The sequence below is a fragment of the Nannobrachium achirus genome (assembly GCF_963921795.1).
Source record: "Nannobrachium achirus genome assembly, chromosome: 18".
NCBI lineage: Eukaryota > Metazoa > Chordata > Actinopteri > Myctophiformes > Myctophidae > Nannobrachium > Nannobrachium achirus.
The window spans coordinates 39,111,968-39,131,239 of NC_137825.1; the positions used below are offsets into that span (position 1 = coordinate 39,111,968).

Consider the following 19,272-nt stretch of genomic DNA (forward strand, 5'->3'; position numbering starts at 1 on the left):
ATGGGCTGCAGAGTTAAGGGAATTGACATCTTCAACAGACATTTTAATTTCATCAGATCGACAGGGTGCATTTGAATGAATTTCCATGGAGGGGAAAAAAGGGAACTTATTAGAAAGGCAAGTTTTATTGTCATTGGGGGGATAATGCTGATTCGGCTCTTTATTACAATGCTACATGTCAAGACAGCGGTCACTAGAGGGAACCCTCTTAGTGCCAGACCATTTCAAAAGGAGTAGCTTGTTTGGCCATGGCTGTGCAGAACATGTTTTCTGGGTCAGTGGGGCAGCTTGGTCCCCTACAGGCTAGCTAGAGTAACACCACACTTTAACTGTGACTCAGATCAATGGGTCGACCAAAGTGCACCAGCAACGGTGTCATAGTGTGCAGCGTGGTTTCCTCCAGACACTTTGTGGCAACAAAGGGATCAGGCTGTTCTTTCATCAGTGCGACAGGGCATAGAGCTGCTCGGCGCTGCGCTCCAGTCGCTCCCTGTACTCCAAGTTGATGTAGTTGCCTTCGGGGACCCCCTGGGTTCCATAGAGGAGACCCCAGCAACAGCAGGCAATTACCGCAGTGCTGTCACTATCACCTGGGGAGGGAGAGGGGGGCACAGACACAAGATTGAGAAGACAATGAGCTTTAACAGAACAGGTTTAATTCTAGATGATTATTCAATGGCTATCTTTTCATTCAGTGAATCTCGTGTGGTTATTTCAACATGAAATGCCTTTGTAACTGTCGATTCATTATTAATTTCATCCTTAATCATGAGATTAGGACTGAAATTTGCTTTTCGGTCCCTCACCAGAAAGGCTGCTTAGTATTCAAAGGAAGTGAAAGCTATGTAAGCCGTTTAATATCCCTCAACAGACTGAAGCACTTGGGCAAACAGTAATCAAACCTGCAATATTTCTCTCAGTAACAGGTCTGTGTCACTCTAGCAAAAAGGTATCAACACTCAAAAAGGTCAATGATGCAATTCTCAAGGATGTCATGAAGAGAATGTAAAACCATGACTCCATATTAAACAATGGATGTAACGGTGTGTGAGGGGATATTAACCACTTAGACTCTATATACTTAATTGACTGGGGTACCCCAGGTCTATTATTTACTAGGTCTGCTAGTATTTCGCGCTACACAAAATCTCTTTGAAAATAGCCGATCTACAAGCTCAGAACACATACCGTACTGCCAATGTTTTTGCTGAATATTCCAGAATAGGGATGCTAGTGTTCAAGTGGTTACTAAACAATAAAGGCAATACAGTAATTATCTAGTGTTTTAACTCTGACCTCCATGGAAGCCTGCTCTGCTCATAAGCTCCTCCCAGTCTGAGCCCGCCCCCAGCAAGGCATCGTAGGCTATCATTGGAGCATCATGGCCGCTGCGTCCTGCCCAGCCCGACAGGCTGAAGGTCTTGTAGGTTTCATCCCTCTCTACCGGCCCATAGGATTCAGGGAAATAAACGGGTCCCACCCCATTGCTGAGGCCCCTCGTGTCCACGTACCTTGATGGGGGTGGAGGGGAGAGGTTTACGACAAGGCATATTACGGTATCCACAAGAAAAATATCTCCATTAGACTCGCAATATGTCATCACAAGGACAAGTGTAAGACCATAATTGTCAAGCTGGTCAACTATCAAATTAGCCTAATGTGGTTGGTATTGCTGGTGAGATTGGAAAATAATGTATGAGTTGTTGTAAACCTGCGGCCTGATTCATATTGCGCGCCTGTGCCGCACAGTCAAGTGTAAATCAGGGATAAGTGCATACCATTCTGGAGGTTCTGTGTAGACCAAATTCCATGAAACGTTTACTTGAAGTCCTATTCAATCTCACCCCCCTTCAATCAATACAGATTTCTACAGAAACGCTCACCTTGTAGTGAAGAGATATAAGAGTTAGCTATATTCATTTGATGTATTGGTAATCATGTGTAGCCCTGATTTTTACGTGTCACTTCTTTTCCCCCTGATCCAACACTGATGCAAGTGGAGGAACATGTTATCACTCCCCTGCTGGCTTCCCTCCCCTGAACATGGCCACTTGTGGTCTTTGGAGCGCCCTGCCAAACCAGAGGCACCATGGAGGAATCAAACCCCTTGTATGGATGCATGCATGCATTTGACTTCCTGAGCTATGCAATCGATTTGTCTTTCACTCATCTTTTTTATCCAACGAGTGTCTGTGATATTTACGTGTGCCCGTATACCATAAGGTCACGTTATTGAACAGAATTTCAGTAAGGATTTCATGCAACAGTCTATTGGCCTAAAGCCTTAAAGAGATTAATGGCTCATTGTCATTCAGTGCCTAGAGCTGGATCCAACGTGATAAGATGGCTAATCTTTCAGATGACCCCCGTCACCTCAGGACTCATGCTGACCGTACCACTGCCATTTCTCGCAGAAGTATTCCCAGTCTCTCAGCGTCTCCTCCACGGCGTAGCCGCGACCTTGGACGAAGGTCTTGGCAATGGGACATGCCTCGTTGATCAGTCCCAGGCCCCAAGTGGTGAGTGGCCGCCGCTGGGCGGCGTACGCGGTGAACAGCGCCGAAGCCACAGCTCCCAGGAAACCAGTAGGGTGAGGATGGGTCATCCTGGCAGTCTCCACGGCAACGGCCACCAGTGACAACAGCTGGTCAGGCTTCGGGTACCTTTTGGGAGACAAGTTACAGAGATCCTAACAAAGCAATAGCAGCATTATCGACCATTTGGTGCCATGTCATAGCCGACCTCCCGTTTTTCCAATCCCCGACCCGACCACCTAACCCTACCCTAACCTCAGTAAAACTAACGCTGGTGAATGCTAAACTGCCAACGCTGGTGAATGCTAACCTGGTGAAATGCTAACCTGCCGGCACTGGTGAATGCTAACCTGGTGAAATGCTAACCTGCCGACACTGGTGAATGCTAACCTGGTGAAATGCTAACCTGCCGACACTGGTGAATGCTAACCTGGTGAAATGCTAACCTGCCGACACTGGTGAATGCTAACCTGGTGAAATGCTAACCTGCCGACGCTGGTGAATGCTAACCTGGTGAAATGCTAACCTGGTGAAATGCTAACCTGCCGACGCTGGTGAATGCTAACCTGGTCGGACTACTGAGAGGTCAAACTTATGATCAGTCCCCGACCATCTGACCACTTAACACTTACAGTAACACAGATTAAGGGCTGGAGATGGAAGGGCTGCAAAGTGTGCACAGTTTCTGGACACTTCTCATAACCAGAGCTCATCATAACCAATTATTGCAGTTTTGCGTAGTATTTTTACATTTTGTGTGCCGTTATCTACTTATGAGCATTATGGGCACTAAAATATTAGTCTAAAATGTTCTAGGCAAAATCTTACCCATAAAGCAGTACTGCTTTAAGTAGTACTGCTAGTAAGGCTTTTTGTGAGGTGATAGAATAACCTACACTCTGCGCAGCCAAAAAAAAAAGGGAGGAGGAGCTGGCTTGATATAATCTGAAGCAATCCCGTGTGCTCATTCAGACGACAATAATTGTAAAGGATTTGTACCCGATGACCCGAGAATATCAAGCAAGTTTAATATTTTCGGAAGAGCTCCCGACGAGTCCCGAGGCCATAAAAATACCATTAACATAATCCGATCGTGTCGGGGTACCGTACAAACCCAAGACCGAGTCCGGGGCCGACCGAACGATTTTCCCGGGGGGTCATCCCGAAATCTGATCGGGATGAATCGGCCCGGGATCTGCTCAGTGTGCACAGGGCTTTAAGGGTCTAAGACAAGAGTCTGCTACACACACAAAAAGCAATTACATAGAACTCCCAGAGTACTGAGGTTTCATGCTGTGTGGAAGAAACTGTCCTAATATTCTAAATCTAATTCTATCGGAATACCATACTCGACCTCTCCTGTGAGAGAAATGTATAACTACATTTTAGAAATAAATTGCTCCCACTCACAACCAAATCACCTTAACTTTTTTAATTTAGTGGTTGACATTTCTGTATGAAATAACTTTCTCAAGACATTCTCCATATCTGTTCAATAGTGATAACTACTAGACTGGCACCAGCCTACTAGAGGCCATGCAAGTCGGGAATACACACCCTGCTCGTTTGCTTGTTTCGTTCACTTCCTTCACAATGACAGTTCTTGTACCTTCAGTTCACTGCACACTATGCCACTTATATTGGCACAATAGAGTAATAGACCCGGGACAGATATTTGCAGTTTTTTGTTCTTGGAAACGTTGGTCCGATTGAATTGCCACTTATCACTGTGTCATAGGGGACACACGGTGAGCAGTGCAGAATATACCGAATACAGTATACACAGACAAAGGTTTTGGGAATGAGTAGATATATAGATAATGTACTACGTAATGAATATATAATTTAATCAGTGATCAATATACAAGTTTGATATATTTGATATAAAAAGGTGACGAAGAGACATAATTTAAATATAACCAAGTATTCTGAATGTTTCAATACCCAGGAAAGAAAGGACTGATTTCTCGTGATTGCCTGTGAAAAGCACTATGTGATGTCATGAATGAAGAGTTTGGGAAACACACGACAGTACAGCAGGGGACAAATGTCTGACCTAAGCCCGATGCACATGGACCTCATGGCCGCCCCACAGCCAGTACCCTCTGGGTTATAGGTCACTCTGAAGCCCTCTTCCTCACCAGGCCGAAGCTGAGACACTCCTGAGGAAACAAGGGAAGGCATGGAGGCGTTTCACTACTCTGCTCATGCACAAGGTAATGATTGAAACAATCGATTTATTTGAATGTCTCTTTCTGTCTCACCAAGGATGCTCGAAGGCCCTGGTTTCCTGCCTTCCATGTCTTTCATTCCCTCGACGTAGCGACGAGCCACCTCGTGCAAGAGCGCTTCCCCTACCTTCCCTACAGGAAAGTAGACATGTTATCAAAGTGGGGTTGGGCGCCAGGGAGGTCAATTGGAAAGGAAAGGAGATGGGAATCACTGGTATAAAACATCTTCCTATCTTGCTTTATTTGTGTCCTCTGCCTTGTCTTGTTATCTCAGTATTATGTGAACATGCTTGTATTCCTTACAAATGTTGTACTTGTACTGTTGGTGATCTAAGAAGAGAAGCTTATGTTATGTTTGCGAGTCGCTCTAAATTAGGCCAACATCTGGAATGGAAAGAAAAAGGTCAAATTTAGTGTGAAGGCTGAGCAAATCTGTTAAAGGGCCAGTTCACCTCTGGGACAACCAGATCTTATTTTATTGTTGTTTGGGACAAGATCAACACAATCCTGGGTTATTTTTTGTGTTCAATCTGTGTTTTGAGATATTTTAGTATTTCAGCATGAATGATGATGCATTTTCCATCAGTCATCATGCTGCATCATATGATGCAAAATGCATCATCATTCATGCTGAAATACTAAAATATCTCAAAACACAGATTGAACACAAAAAATAACTCAGGATTGTGTTAATCGTGTCCCAAACAACAATAAAATAAGATCTGGTTGTCCCAGAGGTGAACTGGCCCTTTAACAACAGAGGCTGTTTTGCCAAGTGTCACTGCAAATTAGTAGAATTTTCCTACCATCTTCCACTTACAATGAATCCATCAAAGAGAATGAAAATGAAAATTGTAGGCTAGGCCCGTAAAGGAATATAGGACTTGTGTTTTGTCAGAACAAGGCTTCATTAGAGCGAAATCAGACAGAAAATCAATCCAATCAACCCTGGCTGGATCGAAGACAATTAAAACAGAACATAACACATTGATACAATGAGATTCTATCCTCACCAGTGGCCAGTCCCTCTGCCGTGGCCAAATGCAATACGGTGTCATCACTCACTGGCCAATCAGGAAGCTCAGCCTTGATGCTTTTCAATCCACCAAGCTCCTTCAGCTCCTGTCATACATAGGAATGGCAAAATAATATGAATGCAAATGATTTCACTTCAAGTACGTGCATGTACAGGCTGTGCAGTGCATATACTGCAAAATCCTGAATATGTCTGCATTTGGTTCCATTTGTATACTCATAGTTAAATTAAAGCTGCAATCCAGAACTAAATATCTCTACATTGTCTACATTCCCCCAGTAATCAACGGTATAGTGTTTGTTCGTGTTCAGTCAGTGCAGGGATCTTCCCTAGCCGCAAGCAACTCAGATGCTACAATGCTGACATCTGAGTTGCAATACCAACCCTTGACAGCCTATTCATCCAAACACAAAAGTCTGATTGTAAACAATGTTAAACTCACCAAGATCTGTAGTAAGCTTGACAAGTTTAATGTTGTTTAATACCATCAGATAGGACTTTTCTGTTTTGAATAGACTGTGAAGGGTTGGTATTATAAGTGACCTACGGTCGCTTATCTCCCGATTAGGGAGTCTTACTGGTATTAGAACTCAGATGCCAGATAGCATTATTGCATCCAAGTTGCTTGTGGCTGGGTCTCCCCAGCTCTATAGTTCAGAATACAGTTAGGGATACCAATTTTATCCAATCAGAGGAGAAAACTAATTCAGGATACAGGAACAAATGCGATGAAACAGGGTTGGACCCATTTATCAGATTCAATTTTGTCCAATTTCTTAAAATGTATTGGAACTGGAGTGGAGAGAGTGCATTCCTCTTGTGTGACTACTGAGTTGGTGTCAGAGAGAAGACCTGGGTTTGAAGGTCCTCATGGGGTAGGAGTCAGGACGTAACTTCTTACTGTTAATGCAGTAGGCCTACTTTTCAAGTCGTGCTTATAGCCAAGTAGAGCATTGTCTACCTGGTGAATGGTTGGCCCCGACTCGTTGTACTCCCACAGCTGATTTCTGTAGCCAAGGGCATCACCCACCCCGCTCAGCAACATAGCTGCTTTGTAGTCATCTGCCGTACATCTACACGCACGCACGCACGCACACGCACACACACACACACACACACACACACACACACACACACACACACACACACACACACACACACAGAGAGAGAGAGAGAGTCGATGGCAGACAAGGCTTCAGTCAGTAGATGATCGGGTTTTTACATTCAACACACGTAGCTACGATTGGATTTGCGTGTTGGTTCAAATAGAGATCAGACTTTAAAAGTGGTAGCTTGTGTAGCCTACGTTTTCTTTTAACATAATAGGCAGGATTCATGCGTTATTTAATACGTTAAGAGAGTGCTAATGCACCTTATACGAGACAAACCTTACCGAGTCATATTTCAACGTTTCTCCCCGAGGTAATGCTTCAGCAAAGCGGTCACAATATCAAGTTGACACCGCGGCTGCAAGCTGCCAGAGCCCCACGGTTGTTTAGGTCTTGCGGAGATTGGAGAATGGACCACTGCAGTTATGCTTACAAAATACTGGACCGTTCATTCAGTCACTCTTCAGTCCTCTTCAGTCCTCTTCTACCAACATGTGCAACGGCAAATGTGCAGCTGCAGCAGCAGTTATCCAAATTTAGAAACTTGCTCTTTAGCTGGCAAAATGGACACCACTGCCACTGGTCGTTACCACACCACCAGCAACTGGTCTGCTTTTTCTCAATACACTGCATGGTAGCCGTAGCCTAAATCATTTTGTCAAATATTCACAAACAAACAAAACAATTCAATTTATTTATTTATTGTGAGTTGTGACTCAAGGAAGGATGTTGGAGAAAGTGTGCAGTGTCCAATAAACTGAGCTAAATTGTTTAATTATTTATTTTGGCCTATTAAACTTTGTAACTTAACCGTAACATAACTGCTTTTATACACAGAATCAGTGAACTTGGACGATTCCAGCCGGCCTGGACCCCATGCATACAGGCAACAAATCCCAACTATGGTGCTGAATTTGAAACATACTGTAGGCTATCTACAACACACTACACAGGTAGGCTATTTTAATCACACAAATAGTGGCTATTTTTCAATCCTTTATTTTTTTTTCTAACAATAAATATGAAAATGATGGCAGAAGAAGAATGAAACAAAAAGTATAGGGATAGGCCTACCAGTTTTAGTTTATGCCACACTTTTGCAGCTCTTACATGTGTATTACTTTATCACTATCAAACCATGGGTAAATGTGTGATTTCCTTTCCCTGTTCCGCTAGATTTAAGACCAGCACGTGAGATTCTTACTACACGTTTCTACTATCTCCCTGTCAATCTGTTGTGCTCTGTTAAATGTACCCTTCCTTCCACATGGGGGCGTGCTTTCACTATAGCCAGCCCAGCAGTGAGTGGACCTCTAGATGCAAGCAGTCTGAGCTGCTGATTGATGATGTGAGATGTGGGAGAATTCCACTGCCAGACTGCTAGTGATCCTTGGCCACAGCCAAAGCCCACCACGGTCAGTTCTCATCTCCTCAAGATTACGGTCACAGGGATTGTAGAGATTGTGGATGTTTACCAGGTATTGGGGGAAGAGAGATGCCCCCGCAAGGCTATTTGTCACATGAGTTGTCAGGGGTCATGAAGCCTGATGACATGCAGAGGCCACCAAGGCTTTTGATGGGTTAACAGTAAATGGTCCGTGTGAAGATATGGCTGGGTGGTGGATGGTGACCATTTCAGTCACATCACTAGACCCACATTGTTGAGGCTGGGGGCTGTTGTATTTAAGGGATAGTCCCCCCCTCCCCCCTCGTGGATTTGTGGATATTTATTTCTTTTTGTTGCATTCCCAAGCCAATAATTTGATGACCAGCAGTGTTTCCCTATATGAAGACACTTTACACTGGCAGCCAAATCCAGCCTGAATCAGATCTGAGCCATATCCAGATTGGATCCAGTGTAAATGGGGCCAAAGAGCCTGCTTTGTTCCCTATTGACACACAGAGTCTCATCAAATTATTGGCTTAGGAATGCGACAAAAACATATCCATGAATTCAACTCTCCATAGGGTGAGTAATTGATAGAAAAAAATCATTTTGGGGGTGAACTATCCCTTTAAGCTCAATGTCTGATACTTACCGGTAGACGACGTACAACGGTGTCATTTACCTGAATGAAGTGATCTTCAAATATTGGGGGGAAAAAAAAAAGAATATATATATATATATATATATATATATATATATTAGGCAAATTAAGCTGTATTACCACCCTTGCATTTCACTGCTTGTAATGTACATGTATGAGTGGTGACAAAAAACATCTTGATCTGTATTAGCTTGGAAGCTGTTAATTATGCACCATAGCAGTTTACACCTCGCACTATTTGCTCACCTCTGAGTGTGATGAGCATGCATAATATGTGAGTATGGTGGTGTGGATATACATGCATGATTCTTATGTACAGTATGCAAGTGTGAGAAAGAGAGCATGCCTGTTTTCCCACACTGGTTTTTCTCTTTACATGCATTGACTCCAGCAGTTTACACCACATGGATTTCTTCTCGTCTTGCCATCTCTCCACTTCTCACCTTACAGTCTATGCTTATCACATGCTGGTCCAATAAAAGCAGTGGATCGTTTGCATTCACTGACACGTAGCAACGCCAGTAATACTCAACAAAAGCAACAGTGTGTTGATGGCTGTTGTAAGTATGCATCTTAGATAAAGATAAAGTGTTCTCCTGTTTGCTATAATTGTTTTGGGTTAGGGTTAGTCACAAGCTTTTGTCAATACGTTTAATTGATTCAATATTTATAAAACACACAAGTTTTATAAATGACAAGTCCTTTTCAAGATTAGTGAGAATAGCCTATATACAAGCTCACAACACATTGTTACACATGTTGTTGTAGATCTGCTATTTTCACTGCTTAGATGTTTTTTGTGGAAAATGTATGGCATTTTTTAAATAGTTTGAACATTTCTGAAATTATTCAGAAAAAAGTTTTGAAATAATGATAAATAAATATATAGTGTCAGGTGGAAACCTTGTATTTCCAAAACCGTTCCTTTTTTATGATTATGTTGCCTGACGGCAATGATATATTATACAGTATATAGGAAAGATTAATTATATTAAGAATATTTACTCGTGACCCATAAAAATGATTGTGTGACCCAACCGTGGGTCCTCCTGACCCATTGTTTGGGATACTCTGAATTAGACATCTGAGAAGGCAACCCATAACAGCCTGATAAGCTCAAACACAGCAGCCAAACCTAAGGGCTTTGACAAAGTTCCCATTCTCGAGCACTAATTACCAAGCCAAAGACATTTATTCTCTTGTGGTTGTACTTGTTTATAAATGACCACCCTTAAGGCCCGGCATGGCTCAGCTCCAGTTAGCAGTGACATGGCTCCTGTAGACATAGTTTGTTTCAGTTCTGCTCGGACATGGATTGAAGATTTTAAGCATGACTAAGCCTGACAAACTTGCCTGCAGCTTGTCCCTGAGGCAAGAGGGCCAGTCACATGGGACTTTTGTTTGTGCGCCGGTAGCCTTCAGTGCCTGACTGGAGGTGGTGGACTTTTGTTCTGTGTGACAAATACTCATTTCATTCTGAAGTGTTCCTTCTGTGCAATGAACTGACTGACCGGCTGACAAACAGACAGATAGACAGATCAATCGATTGGTCTCTTTCTGTTTCTGCCTAACTTCTCTTTACCCCCACCATTCCCCTCACAGTTACATCCAGATTTTGTGTATCTACAGTATCCCCAGTTCCCATAGCTACAGCAGAATCTTTAAAACCGGGATTTTTAATGTAAATTTCACTTCCCAATATATTTCCTCTCAGACCTGAGGACATCCAGCTTAAGGCAGTTATAGTCAACATATTGGTAAAGGGTTTAGATTAGGAAAATAGTTTTTTTCCTCTCTGCAATGCATTTCATCGCTGTTGGTGGAAACCTTGTATGTCTAACCTGTTACTTTTCAAAATGGAAAGAAGAATCTGTGGTTTAATGGATCCAATGTGTTATTAATTAGTCTCAAGCTCTTGTTAATACTTTTTATTGATTCAATATTTATAAAACTCAGTCACAGACGTACTTTAATAATGTAAAAGATTTCACAAATAGCAGATCTAGAAGCTCACAGTGCGACTAGCGCAAGTAAGGCATTAATTTATGAAAGTCATTAAAAAGTTGAAAAATGGAGGCACAAGGTTTGTGACCACGGCGACAGAGACGGTTTCTTACTCAGCGCAGTGGTCCCTTGAACTTCTTCACCTGGCTCACTCAACACACCCCCACCCCCAACACCACCCAAACCAACCCCACCCAACCCCTCGAGGCATGCCTCCGCTGTCATGATGCCCGAATGGTTTTACAAGTTCCACTGTTGCTTAGCAACTGGCTGGCGAATTACAAAACGGGGCAATATACAGCCGAGAATTAACGCTGTTTATGGGGGGTGCAGGGAGGAGGGAGGCTGTATGTATGAGAGAGAGCTGTTGTTGAAGGTAACTAAGTATTTTACTTGTACAGTACAATTCTGAGGTACTTTTAATTTACTTCAGTATTTCCATTTTTTCCTACTCTCTTTATACTCCACTACATCTCAGGGACAAATATATATACTTATACAGTATATTCTTTTACTTCACTACTATTTCTTAACAGCTTTAGTTACTAGTTGCATTAATTATTCTTTACAAAACATAGACCTATATTAACCAATTAAGCCATATTTTGCAGGATCACAACGCTTCGCGATGCAACATGTTGTGAGCTTGTATGTTTTTTTTTTTACATTTTGGAAAGTACTTTAAACTTTTAAGTATATTTTGAGTACAGGGGTTTTACTTGTAACAAGAGTATTTTTATATTGTGGTATTGATACCTTGAATTAATTAAAAGATCTGAGTAGGCCTACTTCTGAGAGAGAGAGACAGACAGAGAGAGACAGAGCATGTCAGTGTGTGCATAATGAATAGTCATGCACGTGTAAGTCGTATATACATGCGCACAACGTCACATGGCAGATTTATAAAAAATGGATCACTCCATGTCAGCCATCTTTCTAACATTATGTTCTGTAATGCGTCAGGGCTGTAACGCATTTTGTGCTTGTAGATAGTCTATTTTTGGCACCCCGTCGAACACAGTTGTACAACGAAGTAAGAATCAGGCTTTAAAGGCCACGATGATCTTGGTGACGTCAGGCCCCTATGCCTTCTAGGACTGTGCAGTGATTTCATGGTCTTCCAGTTTTACTAGCAGATAACGGGTGGCATTTTATTTTTCAAATTAAAGTAGGGACCTCAGGGTGCAATTTTGCACCCACGCAGCCGTGGAGGTTGTGCGTGTGCTACTTGTAGACTATTTTAGAACCTTGTAACAAACTTTGTGCCCTCCACTAACTCTGAAATCCATTTTAAATTGGAGTGGATTACAGAAAATATCATTCATTGCCACTGGAGAAGAGATACCCTCCATGTGTTATCTCACGGAATTAGTTTGCCGTTATATATTATTAAAGATTGAAGACGAAGACTTTATTTGTTACATGCCACATGCAGTTACCTTTTTTGTTGTTCTGGCTCCACGACATTGTAGCAAAAATAAAAGACACTAAAGAATGACAAAATAATATAAATAATTATAAACAATGAAATATATACATATAATATATAATATAATCATAGTACACTTTTGAGGTGTTGTGTGCATGGGTACTATATACACATACGCGCATATTTTAACAATTTATTTAAGTCCACTACAAAGGAACTTGCATACAAGGACATAACTATTTCAGGTGCAGAAAAGTTACATCCACAAAATCAAGGCGATTATGTTCTCAGTCATGATACAACAAGCATGTCATGTTACCCAGCTCTCCATGGGCACAAGGAGCAGTGTGTCCGCCATACACGGCGGCTGCCAATCATATCAGAGACGGCACAGCACTCTGCCAGCCCTCCTGCCTCGTTTCTGAGCATCCCAAGTTGTCAAACCCCCTCCAACAACCAGTCCGCGGGCATGTCCCAGCCAGGCTGGACCACCAGAGGAAACACAGTTCCCAGTCTATTCTTGCATTGCCGCTCAATGCAGGAATAGACTGTCAAAGCACTCTCAGTAGCGCCATAGCTGATCCCATGGGCCCGAAAGGTCCACAGCACACAGAGGTTGCAAATGCGTCTTAAATCTGCAACTACTACATTAACGGTGGTGGTTACAATGGAGCAGTTTAGCGTTACACACACACGCACGCACGCACGCACGCACCACGCACGCACACACTGTGCATGCACACACACACACACACACACACACACACACACACACACACACACACACACACACACACACACACACACACACAGAGCGAGAGAGTGACAGCGCAGATTGGGTTCCTTTTGAAGTGCTCTTTACAGTGAAAAATGTGTACTTGAAAAGCCTTAACAGGTCCGGACCAAATGCCCAGCACCATCCACCCACCCACGCAACCTGTTCTCTCTCCCCAAAATGACAGCATTAATTAGTGTTTAATACTCAACTGTTGATTAATAATGAATGATAATGACCTGGTGGAGATGCATGGGTGAGGTGTGATCCCTGATGCTAATTGTTTTAGGATTTTCCGACTGGCTGGATTTGTTTGTTTTTAGTCCAAGTATACGTGGAGGCGGAGAGGCTGTGTTCATTTTGGGGCCAATTTGACACTCTCAGAGTTATATTGTGTATATATTAATGTTTTAATAAATATATACTTTCTTTTTACATTCTTTCTATTGTTTTGAGGTGAGATGTTCTGATCTTTCAAACTAAACTAAACAAGCAAAGATATTTTGAGGTAGTTACAAATATGAAAATTAAATTGAAATGAGATGAGACTCTCCTCTGCAATCATTCATTATATTATTTGACTTATTCATAGAGACGGGCGGCATGCTTTCTCTTCTCGAGCCCTTTCACACAGAAACATTTCACCAAAAGCTATTTCAAGCCCATAAAATGACAGAGATAATTCTAGGCTCAGAGAATGCAATATTTATTCACTCCTCCTTATTCCATTCTCTCATTGCTCTGGCATAGTGGTTCTCAAACATATTTATGCCAAGGACTCCCAAATGTGTTTAATGAAATGTATCCCATTTGAGAAGATTATGTGCCAGGGAGGGACCCCCATACGTCAAGATTTTGGATTTTAATTTCCTTCACGACGTGTTGCGCCATGGCACGTGAGCTTATAGATTCGCTGTTTTCGATTAACCGAAAAAGCTACTAGTGCTTAAGTGTTTAAACTGTTGCTTATTTTGCTGAGGACCCCCTAGGACCCCGGGGGAGCCTCCAGACGGGCACCACTCTGAGAACCAGTGCTCTGGCTCTTCATGATTCACCACTACGCTTTGAAACATTTGCTCACTCCAGCTCCAGTTTACATGTAATGAAACAATCAATTAAGAATCACAAACATGATGACAGGAGAAGACTTAATCACTTTTCATTAATTGAGTTTTCAGCCACTAGAGCTTAATTTCATGCATATTATGCAAGATCCCACCGCCTCCTGCTCGGTCTACATGCAGGCGGCTAGTGTGTACTGTAGTTATCAAATATCCTGCATTATATTATCTCTCGCAGATTTCACGCTCTACGGTAAAGTTATAATTATTTGAGTGTCTGGTTTATTATTTTTTCAAGCACCTTTCTCCTCATCTCAACTCGGGGTTGTCTGGCTCTGGATCTGGCCAGGGAATAGTGAGTTGCAGTTATACAGTTTTACTTGAACCCTGGCTTCACCCCATTGTTTAAACTATAGAGCCGTGGAATGAAATGAGATTGAAGTTAAGATAAGGATGAAACTTTGCATGAGGGGAAATGGGGTTATCTCCACCAGGCGGAGATCTTGCATGTGTGTGTGCGCGCGCGTGTAACCTTTCCTGTCTTCGTCTCCGGCAGACACAGGGGGACTGAATAATATTCAATTCCACGCCCGAAGTTAACACTAAACACATGCATCGGTAATCCGTCATTAACTTCGGGGTACAACCCAACGTATAACTATTTTCCCGTTGCACAATGGTGAATGAACCATTGTCTCTTTTTATCAGGCACAGTTAGTTTATTATAACTTATTATGCTACATCAAACACTGCTTCTTCCCATATGAAACACATGACAGGTTCTGTCCACAGTTAATCTGGCAAACTATGTGGCCGATCAGTGTATTTGTTGCACACATTGCCAGCATGCCAAAGGACCTCAATTCCAGAATATCTTTTATTTTTTATTGCAGCACAATTGTCTCTTCATGCAGACCACGGGATGAACCATGAACGTGTCCGTCCAGTGAGGTTATATAACTGGAACTTGCTGGGTGCTCATGGGATTTATACTATACTAATTAGCCAATTACAATGCTCCTGGCCCTCCAGTTTATGGGCTGTACTGGTACTAGCCAATTGCAGACATGCAAAAGCATTAGTGGACATTAGATGAACACCAAAATATACATTTGTTTTATATACATTCGACTGGCAACAACAGTGTCATGTCCAGGGCATGTACTTGTACATCAAGCTGCCTAACGCTACAGAAACAGGAGATAGGCTCCTGCGCTATGGGCCTCATGGCTCGGCAAGGCTTACTTATTAACAATCAGACTCTGCAGATAACATGGAATTTGAAAGACAAAAAGATGGAAAGAGTTAAATAATGAATGTGTATGACAGAGAGAGGATTGATGAAGTTGGGAAGATTGAACAGTCATTTGCCCCCGTTTATTGTTACATGGATCTAGGCAGTAATCTCACTGTGCAATGCTGTTATGCATGATGGAGAGTTGTGTTCTATTGCAGTGATTCACAAAAATTCAACTTCAAGACCCAAAAGAGAGTGTCTTCCAGGCATTCAAAAATACATTAGAATCACTCAGTCCTTTCAGAAATAGTGAAAATAGCAACATGTTGTGAGCTTGTATCTCTATTTAAATAATACAAAATGTGTTGGCCTATAGGAAAGTAAAAAAGGGGAAATTTGCTTGTGAACCATAAAATGGTTATGTGAACCAAAAATGGGTCTCGATCCCTAGTTTGGGAAACACTGGTCTATTGTGCACACCTTTCTATTTCTAGACTCAGTTGAATGTGAGGCACCATGGCTAATTGGCAAACGTGAAATGATGACATCCTAGGGCTGACAATACATCTGTTTCCTTCTGCTGATGAAAAGTGTTACATTTATTTGCGAGCACTGATCACATGATCATTGATAACATATTAATTAACTGTTTTTGCCCCTCATTCTTTGAAGACTTGAGTTGAGCACGTCAGTTCTCATGTAATGGATAATTGGCACCCAGGAGGTTCCCCAATGAATGATTTTTCCACTAAATCATTCATTAACAGATTTTTTTTAATACACGATTTTAAGACTCATTAACTGCACTGCAAGCTCTATAATTGAAATGGGACAATGATTATAAGTTCAATCATTGGGGAATTTTCTTGTCGTTCATCAGAGCGCATGCTATTTATAATTTCAGACATCGTTGAATTGGGTTTTCCAAGTGACTTCCTCAGCTGATGCATTTAAAATGCATCAAAAACACAACCATGTGTTGAAATTCCATCATTACGTAGCCTTAGGCACAATATATTTATAAAAGAAGCTGCATTGCTGGTGGTAAAACATTCACTTTGGAAGTTGGGATTAAATTATTCTTTCCTGTATGAGATAAATAGCAAAGCTGACCACATATTGCAGCATGATACTTTTTGGAGCATTAACAGGGACTGTTAATTCTTAAAGAGCAGCAGCGTAGTTGACAATAGTGTCATTATTGCAATTACAGAACACTTGTTTGTTTTACATTCAGAGTTTGTGGCTGACATGGTTTGTGGCTAGCACTTATTTGGGGGTAGATGTAGGATTTTATTAACTTTTACTTTGTCTGATGTCATTTGTCCTTTCTATTTTCACCATTCAGTTCAAGAAGAGATTCAGTCATTCAGTTTAGTTTACAGCATTCCTTTTTTGTTGTTGTTTCTCTCGAACTGTAATGTATAAAGTTCAGGCAGACAAATTGTGTGTCTAACACAGGTTTGTCTTGGGAATTCGATTTTGGCAAGAGAGCACCGGATCAACTAACGCTGAGCAAACACAAATACAGCATAGCTGTATGGTGGAGAGAGAAGATGGCAGGCGCCAGAAGGCTTACAGTACTACTAACCTAATGGCAACATTTGCCTCAAAGCACATGTGTAAATACTGTGGTACTGGAAGACCCCTTTATTAAGAGCACACACACACATACACAAACACACATACGAAGATACACACACGTGCGCCTCTTGCATGGGTGCACTCTTTAAACTGCCTGCATATTTAAGTGTAATAATGCAAGGGTCCATTTGGGTCAATTGACAGTCTCAGAGTTCTTTTAACACTGATGATTTTACTGTGTGCTACATATTGCCGCAGTACACAGCAGATGTAATGTAACGTGAACTTGTGTTCTGCACCCACTTATTATTCAAGTAGCTCTTGGCAACCAAGGCCGCTGTGTGAATGGCTGCATTGTCGCATGTCTGTTCAATTTTCAACTGTCTCCTGAGCGATACAGCACAAATTGTCCTCCCTTCTGCATCATGTCGGCGCTGCCTGGATAGTGGCGACATCACAAGCTAGAACACAAGCCTCCAGCTGTCCCTCTCCGCCATGCAGGAGTGCAGCTCCTCTGTGGTTGTGAGGCCGGTGTCCCTTTTGAGCTGGTCCTCGTATAGCTCAGCCTTCTTCTCCCCCTCGAGGCAACGCCCGGCTTGGGCTCCCACAGTATAGTTGGGCAACTCAAGTTCAGAGTAGCAAGTTTCAGACTGTACATGGTCCTGCCATGATACCGTGAGGGCCGACGTCCACACTTAATTCCTGCTATGGAGCTCTGACCATGCCAGTCTCAATCTGGCCCTGAGGTCCTCCTCACTGGATTCGACATAGGCCGATACATACTCCACTTTTAGAACCGAATTTATTTCAGTTCAGGGAGTCATGAAATCTCGGCAAGACCGAACAGCCGAACTAATCACGGTACCCGCTTCCCCCCGAACCTCTGAATGTCATATTGTAGTTTGGACAGAGCCGAACCGAAATAAATGTGTCTCTAAAAGTGGAGTACGCATCGGCCCTTAGGCGGTCACGGTTTTGAGCCTTCTGTGCCTTCCATTTCCTTTTTTCTAAACCTGATCACACACACCTCAGTTTTAGAACAAAAACCAGGCTTTCCTCTGTGCATGTGGAAAGCTGAGTTTAGTTGTGGACAGTACTATCGATATATGCAGGCACGTTGGTCCTCCCCACACTGCACTGTATCCGAGACTGGCACAATGTTATCAGCGAAGTCCAGGGTGATATTCACTGGAGGCTCTCGCCGACTCTTGCGTGGGATGAGGGTGAAGGCGAGCTCTACCTCTCTCCCTCCGATGGCTCTCCTCGGTGCAGTGCATAGTCCAGCACCATGATGAAGTAAAGAGGTATGGCGTGATCATGTCGGCCTGCAGTACACCTGCCAATACCCTGACAGCTGTGGGATCGGTGGGCGTTGCGACCTTGGCCCGGATGCGTGTGTGTTGGACGCGGCCACTGTTTTCACAAGCCTCTCCGTATGTCCAGCATATTTCCCCTGTCGATGAAGGTTATTACCACAGGACGGTTGTCCTTTAGCCAAGTAAACCCTAGCAACCCTATTCTTTGCCATGTCATAATAGGCAGCAGAAATTGGCGAACATTCAGCGGAAGCGGACATTTCCGATCTACAAGCTCACAACGCAACACTTTGTGAGCTTGTAGATTGGCTATTTCCAGTGCAGAGATATAGTGTGGAGGGGGAAAAGGTGGGGACAAAGTAAAGACGGTCGACTAAGTATATACAGTTAACAAGTGGTTAAAGAACTGCTAAGGAGAATATTGCCTGCAAGGAATCTGTTTGCGAGGTTCTTTTTCTTTTTTATTACATAGTTTGACAAGTGGGACATTTTATCCTTTCAATATGCAACGTACGATGTCAAGCAATAAAAAGAAAAAGAAAACATGATGATATTCATGCTGATGTTATGTAAAATCCCCATATATACAGTAAAGCTCATTGCAAATCTGTTTGCTTTGCCTGCTGCTCGAGGCAAAGATTACACGCTATTTCTATACACCGTTACATGGTTTGAGTGCTGGTTCTTTGAAATAATAAATAAATAAAGGAATAAATGCATAAATAGCAGATAGGGCCTGCTTGCTGCCTTACACGTGCACCTGTTTGGTAATCAATCAAAGCTCATGATTCTTTAGTGGTGAGAAATTAATTGGATATCATTTATAGGAGTCTACTAGTAAGACGCCTCAGGGCGACATGCCAATTCTTGTCCATCTGGCCAGTGATGTATATCGGACCAGTTACCCA

The 19,272-nt window shown here is 42.5% G+C and overlaps 2 protein-coding genes across 2 annotated transcripts in view; one reads left to right on the forward strand and one right to left on the reverse strand.

Moving 5' to 3' along the window:
- Positions 1-6: 6 nt before the first annotated feature.
- Positions 7-7,523, reverse strand: adprh (ADP-ribosylarginine hydrolase). Its single transcript, XM_080748151.1, has 8 exons — positions 7,195-7,523; positions 6,763-6,874; positions 5,779-5,887; positions 4,799-4,897; positions 4,591-4,696; positions 2,397-2,663; positions 1,297-1,511; positions 7-590 (listed from the first exon to the last, which is right to left on the reverse strand). Exons 1-8 carry the CDS (start codon positions 7,200-7,202, stop codon positions 442-444), a joined length of 1,065 nt encoding a protein of 354 aa, XP_080604277.1. The 5' UTR covers positions 7,203-7,523; the 3' UTR covers positions 7-441.
- LOC308303687 (double C2-like domain-containing protein alpha) overlaps positions 7,407-19,272 on the forward strand; it is a 56,882-nt gene continuing 45,016 nt past the window's right edge. The window contains exons 1-3 of the mRNA XM_080748150.1: positions 7,407-7,544; positions 7,748-7,863; positions 8,201-8,325. The gene's annotated coding sequence lies outside the window, so the exon portion shown is untranslated. The remainder of the gene's footprint in view (positions 7,545-7,747; positions 7,864-8,200; positions 8,326-19,272) is intronic.